We start from the raw sequence: 12,490 nt of genomic DNA, 5'->3' as shown, positions 1-12,490 counted from the left end.
TAATCCATGCTAAAATTGTACTAATATACAAAATTTATCTCTCTTGAAGGTAAATGAAAAAGAGGGCTCCTCAATTGTCATTTTGTTCTTGGCTCTCTTATCCATGTTTCTCCCCTTGCAATCTTTCCAACAAAAACCCAATTCCTATGCCCAATAGTGCACCTTCTTCCTCTCCAAACCCCTCCCAAAAAGCAACTCAGACCACAAAACTAATGTATAATCCTCCTCCTCGATAACAAGCCATGACCACCTGAGTCAGGACTCACCATAAATTACCCATATGAATGAGTCACTGTACTCAGCAGCCAGTCGCTCTTTTTCTTTGAACAATCTGAGATTTTCTGCCTTAAACAATTCAACTTTGGTCTTTCTTACTTTTCATTTTCTCCTTCCGCGTTTTCCAAGTTTTATTGCACGGTTTTCCTTATTAACTTCAGCATTGCTTGCTTGACCCACCAATCCACCCTTCCCATTTTGACCCATCTTCCTATTATATAAACCCAATACACCAAAAAACCACAGAGCATTTTAGATTCATTGGTATCACAACCATTTTTGGTGAGGGCCGGAGAAGAAATAGAGCTGAGCTGCACATGGCATCCATTTGGGTCATTCTATCCCCATGGACACCTTATTTCTTCTCCTTCATAGCTCTTCTACTTCTTCTTGAACAGATCTCTTACCTGAAAAAGAAGCGTTTTATTCCTGGTCCAACTCTAGTCTTCCCTTTCCTCGGCAACGTGATTTCTTTAATCACCAATCCCACCAAATTCTGGCAAGACCAAACCTCTTTCGCCAAGTCTACACGCCATGGCTTCTGTGCTAACTACATCATCGGTAAGTTCATTCTCTTTATTCACTCCACTGACCTTTCCCACAAAGTCTTCACCAATGTCCGTCCTGACGCTTTCCACCTCATCGGTCACCCTTTTGGGAAAAGGCTATTTGGCGAGCATAACTTGATTTACATGTTTGGTCAAGAACATAAAGACCATCGCCGTCGAATGGCCCCTAATTTTACCCCTAAAGCTCTTGCTACTTACACTGTTATCCAACAAAAGATTATTATCAAGCACTTTCAGTCCTGGTTGGACGAAGCATCCAAATCCCCTAACAAACCAATCACACTTCGCCTCCTTTGTCGCGATATGAACTTGGATACTTCTCAGACTGTCTTCGTCGGCCCATACTTAAACGAAGGTTCCAGAAAGCGGTTCAATGTTGACTACAATTACTTCAATGTTGGGTTAATGAAACTCCCTGTTGATTTACCCGGTTTCGCCTTCAGAGACGCTAGGTTAGCTGTTGGCAGACTAGTTGATACGCTTTCCGTTTGTGCAGCACAGAGCCAAAAGAAGATGCGAGGTGACGAAGAACCCACGTGCTTAATTGATTTTTGGATGCAGGAGTATTTCAGAGAGATTCAGGAAGCTAAGATTAATGGTTCACAAAAGCCGTTTGAGTATACCGGCAAGGAACTTGGTGGCTACTTATTTGACTTCCTCTTTGCGGCTCAAGATGCTTCTACTTCTTCTCTGTTATGGGCAGTGGTGCTTTTGGAATCTCACCCGCAAGTTCTGGAGAGAGTCCGGTCGGAAGTGGCGAAATTCTGGTCGCCAGAATCTGAGAAGCCGTTGACGGCGGAGATGCTTAGGGAAATGAAGTACCTGGAGGCGGTGGCGCGTGAGGTTGTCAGGATCAGAACTCCGGCGACTTTGGTGCCGCACATTGCCGGCGAAGAATTCCGGTTAACTGATGATTATGTTATTCCAAAGGGGACTATTGTTTTCCCGTCGGTTTTTGACTCGTCTTTCCAGGGGTTTCCTGAACCGGAGAAGTTTGACCCGGACCGGTTTATGGAGGAGAGGCAAGAGGAACGAGTTTACAAGAAGAACTACCTAGCATTTGGAGCTGGGCCCCATGGATGTGTGGGACAGAGGTACGCAATAAACCATTTGATGCTCTTCATTGCGTTGTTTACGGCTCTGATTGATTTCAAGAGGCACAAAACGGACGGCTGTGATGATATCGCGTATATTCCAACCATTGCTCCAAAGGATGATTGCAAAGTGTTCCTTTCACAGAGGTGCACTCGATTCCCATCTTTTTCATAAACAAATTGCCCCTTTTATTTAATTCTCATCGTTACATTTGGTCCCATTGGACCATGGATGTAATAGAAAAAAAAGGACCAATTGCAAGAATGGGGTCAAATGTATTTGTTATTTTCATTTTTTTTTTTTTACTTTAATGAGTGTGAATACATGTAACTTGATCAAATGATCAAGATTCTTTGGAGATGCTTGTTTGGAGCAATTGATGGAGTGGCAAATATTTGGGATTATGTGGAAATTTTATTTTATTATATTTTAAAAAAGATCCTTTTGGATCCATTTAGCTCATCATATCTTGAATTTCCAACAAATTTATTTAAATATAGTGAGACAGTTGAGTTAATTTGTGGTAATGTGGGTTGTGAGTTTTTCTAAGTTGGAAGTATTATAGAGCTGTCATTGGCCTGGAAATTTTGAGGGTGTTTGGATTAGCTTATAAAAGTCTTTTAAGCTAAAAGCCAAAAGCTATAAGTTGATAATATTCAATATTTGGTTTTTGGTTTATTTTTATACTCTTTATGCCTAAAAGTAAGTATTTTAAAGCAACTTTTATCATTGCCAAACACCACATAAACAAAAAAAAGTACTTAAAAATCAATAAACACTTAAAATAAACCAATCCAAACACCCTCTTGTCTTTATTTTTTAACGGACCTTTAGCTACCATTTGTGGTTGTCCCACTCCCACATGCGTTTATTTTGTAAGTCAATGATTAGTGTAGTTTGAAAATTCAGAAGTTAAACGAGGCAAATTTTATGCTTTTTATTTTTGAGTCGAACGTCTAGAAATAGTCTTTTTACCTTGCGATTCACGCTATCCTCGTAAGACTCTATTAAACTAACTAGATTTATTATTATTGTTATATTATAACAAATCAAATCACGCCCTTGAAAGAAAAGTTATCTTTTGAGGCTTAGGGGTGAGTTACATAGACTGGCCAACTGATCTTCGTTATTTTAGTCATGCTAATGGTTTTGAGGCCAATTGATTTTCGGATTTTAGTAACGCTGATAGTTTTGATTTTGGATGGAATTATAGCTTGTTTGGCCAAGCTTTTCCAATTTTAGAAGCACTTTATTTTAAAAAAAAAAAAGAATACCTTTTTTTTTTTTTGTTTCAAAGCCTAAGTGTTTGGCCAAATTTTGGAAGAAAAAAAAAAGTAATTTCTCTCCAAAAGCATTTTTGAGAAAAATATATCTACAATAGTTTTTAAAAGTTTGGCGAAACACTAATTGCTGTTCAGAAGTACTTTTCAAATTAATTAGCTAAACACAAATTGCATCACACCAAAAATAATTTTAAGAAAAATACTTCTCAAAATAAACTAATCTTTGTAGCCGGGAAAAAGAGTCTATAAGTTGACTTTGGATTTCAAAGCTATTGCTTCTATTTCTACCATCGTTAAAAAGCAGTCGTGTCTTGCGAGGAAAAAGAAGTCATCCCTTTTAGTCCAGTGGCGGACCCACCCAAGTGGGGTCAATTAGATACTATATTATTATTGTAATGATAGTAAGGGTGTTACTGGTTTGGCCGATTATTTTATGAAATTTATACCATACTAATTTTTTAAATTATTCTATTATGTATAACCAAATTAAACTTTTCGAACCGTCCCAATCATGTCTTTTTTTCTTCGGTATCGACACGGTTCGGTTAATTTTTTGGTATGCTTTTAAATGTTATATAAAAATTACTAGTAGAAGTAGAATGCAATAACATACGTATTTTTATAGGACTTAGCAAAATTCTATAGATATTTTTACTGTTTAAAGTGTGATGAATTGAGAAAACATGAAAGATAGTCATAGTATAGATCCTATCAACTATTCTACACCAGCGTAAAAGAAACTAAAAAAAGATTTAAAAAATATAAATTACACGAGTGGAAAGATATTAGCCAAGTTGGGATCCGAGAATAAAGTCTATAGAAGATTAAATATTCAAAAAGATTAATCATACGAAAGAAAACATATTCAATATATTGTAGTTTGCTACTCATAATTGTTAGAATACTTTGTCTTGCTAGTAAATATGCGGAAAATAATAAAACTTAGGTAGGAGTAGCAAAATAGGTTTGGATTAGGACTTTCAATTTAAGTACTTGTTGACTTGTAACAGTTTTCATAATTCCAAGGTCCAAGAATTTTTTTTTCATAAGTAAATTAATTCGGTACGGTTCGGTATTTTTCAGTTTATATTCATAAAATAAGAAACCTACCCTAATTATCGGTACGATTACAAATTTATATAAAAAAAATACGATTATATTAAAAGAAACCTAAAAATCAATTCGATATGGTACGATTTGGCCGGTTTAATAAGTTTTTAAATATCCATTGATACCCCTAATAGTTAGTGACGAAGATTACAGTGTAAATTAGAGTGAATTTTGAATATACCTCTTCTTTTTATTTTCGCATTATGCATCTAAAAAATGTCATTGTAAGATATATATTTTTTGTATAAAAATAAAATTAGACAGAATAACATAATACTTGTTCAAGCAGAAGGAGCTAAATTTGAGGCAGAGGAGGAGGTTGGAGCTATTGAAAGACTATGATATCACCATCTTGTATCATCCCGGAAAGGCCAATGTGGTGGCCGATGCTTTGAGTAGGAAGTCAGCTAGTACGGGCAGCTTTGCGTATATTCCGGTCGGTGAGAGACCACTTGCATTAGATGTTCGGGCTTTGGCCAATCAGTTCGTGAGGTTGGATGTTTCTGAGCCCAGTCGTGTTCTAGCTTGTACAGTCGCTCGGTCTTCCTTATTTGAGCGTATCAGGGAGCGGCAGTATGATGATCCTCATTTGCTTGTCCTTTGGGACACGGTGCGGCACGGAGATTCCAAGCAGGTTACAGTTGGAGATGATGGGGTTCTGAGGATGCAGGGTCGTATTTGTGTGCCTAATGTGGATGGACTTCGTAAGTTGATTCTAGAGGAGGCCCACAGTTCCCGGTATTCTGTTCATCCGGGCGCCGCCAAGATGTATCAGGACTTGCGGCAACATTATTGGTGGAGGAGGATGAAGAAGGATATTGTTGCATATGTAGTGCGGTGTTTGAATTGTCAGCAAGTAAAGTACGAGCATCAGAGACCTGGTGGTTTGCTTCAGAAGATTGAGATTCCTGAGTGGAAGTGGGAGCGTATCACTATGGATTTCATTGTTAGACTCCCACGGACTCAGAGGAAGTTCGATGCAGTATGGGTTATTGTGGATAGGCTGACTAAGTCAGTGCATTTCATTCCTGTGACGGTTTCCTATTCTTCAGAGCGGTTAGCAGAGATCTATATCCGTGAGATTGTTCGTCTTCATGGTGCGCCCGTGTCCATCATCTCTGATCGAGGTACGCAGTTTACCTCGCATTTTTGGAGAGCAGTTCAGCGTGAGTTGGATACGCGGGTCGAGTTGATCACAGCATTTCATCCGCAGATGGACGGACAGTACGAGCGTACTATTCAGATTGTGGAGGATATGCTCTGTGCCTGTGTTATTGACTTTGGAGGTTCTTGGGATCAGTTCTTGCCGTTAGCAGAGTTTGCCTACAACAACAGTTATCAGGCGAGCATCCAGATGGCTCCCTATGAGGCATTATATGGTAAACGGTGTCGATCGCCGGTTGGGTGGTTTGAGCCGGGGGAGGCTCGGTTATTGGGTACATATTTAGTACAGGATGCGTTGGATAAGGTTAGGATCACTCAGAATAAGCTTCGTACAGCTCAGTCCAGGCAAAAGAGTTATGCCGACCGTAAGGTTAGGGATGTGGCATTCATGGTCGGAGAGCGAGTGTTGCTTCGGGTGTCGCCCATGAAGGGCGTGATGAGATTTGGGAAGACGGGCAAGTTAAGCCCTAGGTTCATCGAGCTTTTTTAGATTCTTGATCGAGTAGGAGAGGTGGCTTACAGACTTGCGTTGCCGCCAGGCTTATTAGTTGTGCACCCAGTGTTTCATGTGTCTATGCTTCGGAAGTATCACGGCGATCCATCCCACATATTAGATTTCAGCACTGTCCAGTTGGACTAGGATTTGACCTATGAGGAGGAGCCGGTAGCTATCCTAGACCGGTAGGTTCGTCAGTTGAGATCGAAGAGTTATCCTTCGGTTCGTGTGCAGTGGAGAGGTCAACTTGTTGAGGCAGCGACCTGGGAGTCCGAGTCCGATACGAGGAGCAGATATCCCCATCTTTTCACCGACTCAGGTACTTTTCTATGTCCGTTCGAGGATGAACGGTTGTTTTAGAGGTGGAGAATATGATGACCCAAAATGTCATCTTCTATTTTAGTATCTGATTCCGTGTTTCAAGGCCTTAAAAACCTTATTTTATCTCTCCTCGATTTGCGTGCGCAATTGGGGCGTGTATCCGGAAAGCTTTTATGTAAAAATTTGAGAAAAATATTAAGTTTTGCCTTTAAAAGTGGTTTTAGTTGACTTCGGTCAACATTTTGAGTAGACGGACCCGAATCCGTGATTTGACGATCCCGGAGGGTCCGTAGAAAAATATAGGACTTGGGCGTATGCCCGGAATCGAATTCCGAGGTCCCTAGCCCGAGAAATGAATTTTTAAAGAAAATTATTAAACTGGAAATATAATAGTTTTTAGAAATTGAATAATGTTTGAACTTGTTGGTATCGGGCCCGTATTTTGGTTCCAGATCCCGGTACAGGTTCGTTATGATATTTATACCCTATATGTGAAGTTGGGTGAGAAACGGAAGTGACTTGACGTGATTCGGACCTTTGGTTGAGAAAATAAAAAGTTTGAAACTATCTTGAAAATTTCATGTGTTTTGGTGTTGAATTCATAGTTCTAGGTGTTGTTTTGGCAATTTGATCGCATGAGCAAGTTCGTATAATGTTTTAAGACTTGTGTGCATGTTTGGTTTGAAGACCCTAGGGCTCGGGTGAGTTTCGGATAGGCTACGACGTGATTTTGGAACTTAAAAATTTGCTGGTATGACTGAACCTGTTGCAGGCCTCTGATCTCGCAATTGCAAGGTCAGGTATCGCAATTGCGAACCCAACAGGTTTTGCTCTTGCGAGGCTTTTATCGCAATTGTGATCATAAGCTGGGCCAGGCAGTCTTCGTAATTGCGAGGACTTCTTCGCATTGGCGAAGTAAATTTGGGTAGGGCAGTGATCGCAAATGCGATCGTTTTATCGCATTTGCGGAGGTACCTGTTCGCAATTGCGAACATACCTTCGCAACTGCGAAGGCAGCAGAAGTGTGGGGAACTTCGCATTTGCAATGGTTCTTCGCATTTGCGAGCTTCGTAATTGCGAAACTCAGGTCGCAAATGCGACATCTGCAGCTGATCAACACATAACTTAGACGGGAATTTTTCATTCATTCTCCCATTTTTAAACCTAAACTTCAAGAGGCAATTTTCCTAGGGCAATTTCATCCCCAAATCATAGGTACATGATTCTTAACTTATTTCTTTCAATCTATTTCATCTTCTTACAAGATTTCATCATAGAATCTAGGGGTTTTCATGGTGGAATTGGGTGTTTTTGAGTAAAACTTAGGAATTTCAAAATTTGGAAATTTACACCTCAAATTGAGGTCGGATTCCAAAACTAATTGTATATCCGGGCTTGGGGGTGAATGCGTAATCGGGTTTTGGTCCGAATTTCGAGTTTTGACCAAGCGGGCTCGGGGTCGATTTTTGACTTTTTGGGGGAAATGTTGGAAAATCTATAATTATGCATTGGAATTGATTTCTTTAGCGTTAATTAATGTTAATAAGTTAATTATGATTAGATACGAGCGGATTGGAAGTGAAAACTAAGGGAAAAGCAGTATTTGAGGCTTGAGTTTTGCCGTGGAATCGAGGTAAGTGTTGTGGCTAACCTTAACTTGAGGGATTAGGTGTTGTTGCCTTATTTGCTTCGTGTTTATTGTTGAGTACGACGTATAGGTGAAGTGAAGAGTATCTATACGTTGTTGTCGGGTCATAGCATGTGAGTGAGTCTTACTTGTGACCGTGGTATTCCTTTATACGTACTATTCATGCTTTAACTGGTTAAATCTTCATGTTAAGCAAGTTTTATTATGTCTTTCCCTGTTTTGGATATTGGTTGAGTATTGGCTCAAGTTGAGATTTATATTGTGAAGTTAAATGATGAAACGAGGTTGTTTATTTATGATTCTCTTGCCGGGTTGTTATTGTTTTCGTTGTTGGGGTGAGGAAGAGTGTAAAGCACGAAGGGTGATGCCGTGCGATATGTTGTGAGTGAGTGATAAAGCATGAAGGGTGATGTCGTGCCGTATTCTGATATTGATAATGCACGAAGGGTGATGCCATGCCATGTCATTAGAGAGTTAATGCACGAAGGGTGATGCCGTGCCGTTTCTGTTGTTTCTTATGGTGAGGACGAGAGTAAAAGCACGAAAGGTGACGTCGTGAACATGTTTATTATGTTATTATTTCTGTTGGTTCAAGCATGACAATTACTGAGTTTCGGTACTGTATTATTTTCAGAATTTGGTATTACCCTCAGCATGTTCCCCCTTCCTGTTATTATCTGTTAAATTTCTGTTATTGTTGTTTCTTCGTATATGATTTATCTGCACTGGTTCATATTATTGGTCATGTCCTAGCCTCGTCACTACTTCGTCAAGGTTAGGCTCGGCACTTACCAGTACATGGGGTCGGTTGTACTGATAATGCGTTCTGCACTTTCTGTGCAGATTTCGGTGCCGGACCTCGTGATTAGAGTTAGGTTGCTGCCTTCAGTCCATTAGGAGAGCCAAGGTAGATCTGTTGGCGTTAACAGACCCTGGAGTCCCCTTCCATCTATCTTAGCTTTATTCCTGTTTTCTTTCATTCCGAGAACAAATGTATTTCCTTTAAACCAATAGTTGTAGAAATTCTTAGACGTTTGTGGATTGTGACACCAGATCTTTTGGGTAGTCGTGTGTAGTGTTTTAAATTGTTATAAAATTTCCGCACTTCTTAATTGTTTAGTTTAAATTTTATTAATTACTGCTTCAGTTAGTATTAGCGTAATAGAATTGTATTTGTTGGCTTGCCTAGCATTCTAATAGTTAGGCGCCATTACGATCCTGACGGCGGAAAATCCGGGTTGTGACACTATTGTTGTAAGCAAATTCAGCTAAAGGTAGGTAAGCGTCCCAACTACCTCCAAACTTAAGAATGCAGGCTCTCAACATATCCTCCGAGATCTGAATAATACATGACAACAAATAATAAATTTAAAAGGGGCCAATTCAACAATGTTAATATATTATTAAATTGAACTAATTTAACACCAAATATAAAAAAGAAAGCTAATAGGAAGTAGGAGCTGTTATGTGAGGAGCCTGGTTTGTTGGCCAGGACCATGGTCTAATACATAAACTTGTGTTGCCCTTGTAATTTCAGAAAATTAAAAGTACATGAAAGGATCGGAGAACATGCCAGGACCGAGATAATCATATGTCTTCACGTGCACCGGAGACATATGTAAGATTCTAACAATACTACCTTTATTTTTGGTTAATATTAATTCGTTTATATAATGTTTGTCAACAACATTTTAGGAATGGTATCACAGAAGAATGGAGGAGAGGCAACAAACTAAGCCTGATTCTCAGTCGACGACCGAAGATATGACTTCGATATGGACACAGGCAACTGATGGAGTAAATAAAGGTATAAAATATTTTAGTAATTTTTTGTATATGACTTCGTTTTAATATTATTTTGCACAAGTTGTATTTTTCTTCTTTTTCCCATTTAAATATTCTTTTTATTTCTCATGAAAATAAATAAAGGTAGAGTCTACGGAATTGGAGCGCAACCGTCGTCTCCAGCAGCATTATTTAGCAGTGTTTCTGCTTCACCCGAGGAAATTGAGAAAATGCGAACGCAAATTGATAAATTGCCTCTACAATGGAATAATGCTCAAGAAACAATAAGTATGATGCGGACATTAATGGCAAACCATAAAAAACAACGTACAATAGAAGAATCTAACAATGAGGAGGCTGAAACCGATGATGATCGATAGTACTAATTTTGAATGTAATATGAGTTTAGACTTTATTGGTTTCAGCTTGGTTGGTTTTACACTTGGATTATGTGTTTTAGACTTGAATATCATTTGGTTGAAGATTTTGTACTTTAATATATTTAATAGATGTGTTTACACTTGTTTGAAAGTATTGTATAGTTTGGTAGTTGAATATTTGATGTTTTGTGTTCAATTGCTTGAGCAATTATGATACATATTAGGTTGGTTGGATGATTGGTTTTGAATTGTAGGTGGTGTAGCTTAAAATGCAGCAAAATTCTGCTGAAAAAATTCAAAAATTCTGACAGATTTCCGACTACTTTCGTCGGGAATCTTAAGTGGGAATCCCTAGATTTACAACTGAAGTGGTGGGGAAAATTAATTTTTTATTAATTTAATTTTAATTTTTTCGACCGATTTGGTCGGAAATTATGTATTTCATTTAAATTAATTATTAAATATACCGACCAAAATGGTCGGAACTATATATATATATATATATATATATATATATATATATATATATATATATATATATATATATTTATTTATTTATTTATTTTTAAACGTGCCACAGATTCGGTCGCAAAATTATCGATCGTTTCGGTCGCAAAGTTCAAATTTAGCCGGTCACCCAGTATTTTCGTCTTTGCGACTGTTTTGGTCGCAAATTTTCGACCGTTTTGGTTGAATTTTTTTTGCGATCATCTATATTCCGATCACTTCATTTTCGTCGGAAATCCGTCGGACATAAGTGATGTTCGATCGAAATGGTGGTCGGAAAATTAACATTTTAGTGGGAGAACGTGTCAGGACCGAAATAATTAGGTGTCATACAGAAGTTAGTAACGCAAACCTTGAACGACGATAAATCAGACAATAAAAGAAAAATCTACCAAAATAGACATAAATATTTAACATGGTTCGACCAATTGACCTACGTCCACGGTGTAAATGAGCAATCCACCATATAAAAGAGAGTACAAAATATTTAGAGAACAACCTCACAAAGAGGCAAATACAAGTGACACACTAACACTTGTCCCGTAAAGTTCTCCCCCTAAACACGTCTCTCAATCCCCAAATGGCTACATTGTGGATGCTACAGAATCAGAAGAAAAGATCCTCAATTTATAGAAGTCCAAATATTTTCCTACAAGAAAAGGGATTAGCCAAATATGAGAGATCTATAATTTCCTTCTAAAAAAGGAAAACTCAATTATGACAAATATGTTATCCTTTTTCAAGGAATAGAAAAACCAAATATTATTAAAAAATCAGAACAAACACCTTACAGAATGCGCATAGCCGACGTTGAACGTGTGTCCTCTTCAAAAATATGATCCCGATTAACCACTGAAGTGACACTTATTGTTTGCTTCAAGCAGATTCATTTTATTTAAATAAACGGTTTTCAATATAATTTATACATATTTAATAGTATTTTTCGACGAAGCAGGTTTAGTTGAACCTACTTGATCCAACGTGGGTCCGCCCTGTTTTAGTCCCTTCAACAGTTCAACTTAGGTGTGAAGGTAGCCTTTCTTGTTTTTATTTTTACTTTTTTAATTTTTATTAGGAAAAAAGACATCTGATTTTGCTAAATTGTCCCTATATATTCAAACACAATTTTTTAGGGGTCTCGCTGATGTTATGACATTTGTTGTTTGTCCTTTTTCTTCTTCTTTATAGAATTGTTTACCACTCGTATCTTTCTTTGTTAAAGAAGATTTACGTAGCTGTCACATCGTTGCAAAATAATGTGTTCAAAGCGACTATTATGAGTTGCTTGTGTTCGTTGATAGAAGGGGAGTCTTGGCGTAACTGGCAAAGTTGCTGTTATATGAGCAGGAGGTCGCATGTTCGAACCGTGGAAACAGCCTCTTGCAGAAATGTAGGGGAAGGCTCCTTCTCCGGACCCCGCGAATAGCGGAAGCTTACACCGGGCTGCCTTGTGCTCGCTGATAAACAGATCAGTTGAAATAATCTATTCGTGAAGTTGAATATGAAAGACCAAAACTATAAACTTAAGTGACTATGATGCCCTTCAAAAAATTATACCTTCATAAATAAGTACAAAACCTTTTGGTTCCCTCAAACTTTAGCAATTTATATTTCAAAATTCTTGTATAATTTTGCATAACTATGGAAAAAAATCTTTTTGTTATGTTTCTATTATTTTCAGTCGCTTCTTACTTAATTGTTCACAAAAATTTTCAAACATTTAATTCTTCCATTATTTAAAAAAAATATATCATGTACAAATGAGTATTAGTTTCTCTTTTTATTTATTGCACGGATCATTTTGCTGATACATTAAAATGGGACAACTTCAAGAATAGCTACAAAGAAATATTAGG

The 12,490-nt window shown here is 38.0% G+C and overlaps 1 protein-coding gene across 1 annotated transcript; it reads left to right on the top strand.

Annotated features, from left to right (window-relative positions):
- Nucleotides 1-2,405, top strand: LOC109208410 (cytochrome P450 710A11). The gene has a single exon (XM_019371523.1). The coding sequence runs from the start codon at nucleotides 594-596 to the stop codon at nucleotides 2,112-2,114; it is 1,521 nt and encodes a 506-aa protein (XP_019227068.1). The 5' UTR covers nucleotides 1-593; the 3' UTR covers nucleotides 2,115-2,405.

Source organism: Nicotiana attenuata, chromosome 2, assembly GCF_001879085.1.
Source record: "Nicotiana attenuata strain UT chromosome 2, NIATTr2, whole genome shotgun sequence".
Lineage (NCBI taxonomy): Eukaryota > Viridiplantae > Streptophyta > Magnoliopsida > Solanales > Solanaceae > Nicotiana > Nicotiana attenuata.
The sequence above is the reverse complement of the archived record's forward strand: the minus strand, read 5'-3'. Positions and strand labels throughout refer to the sequence as shown.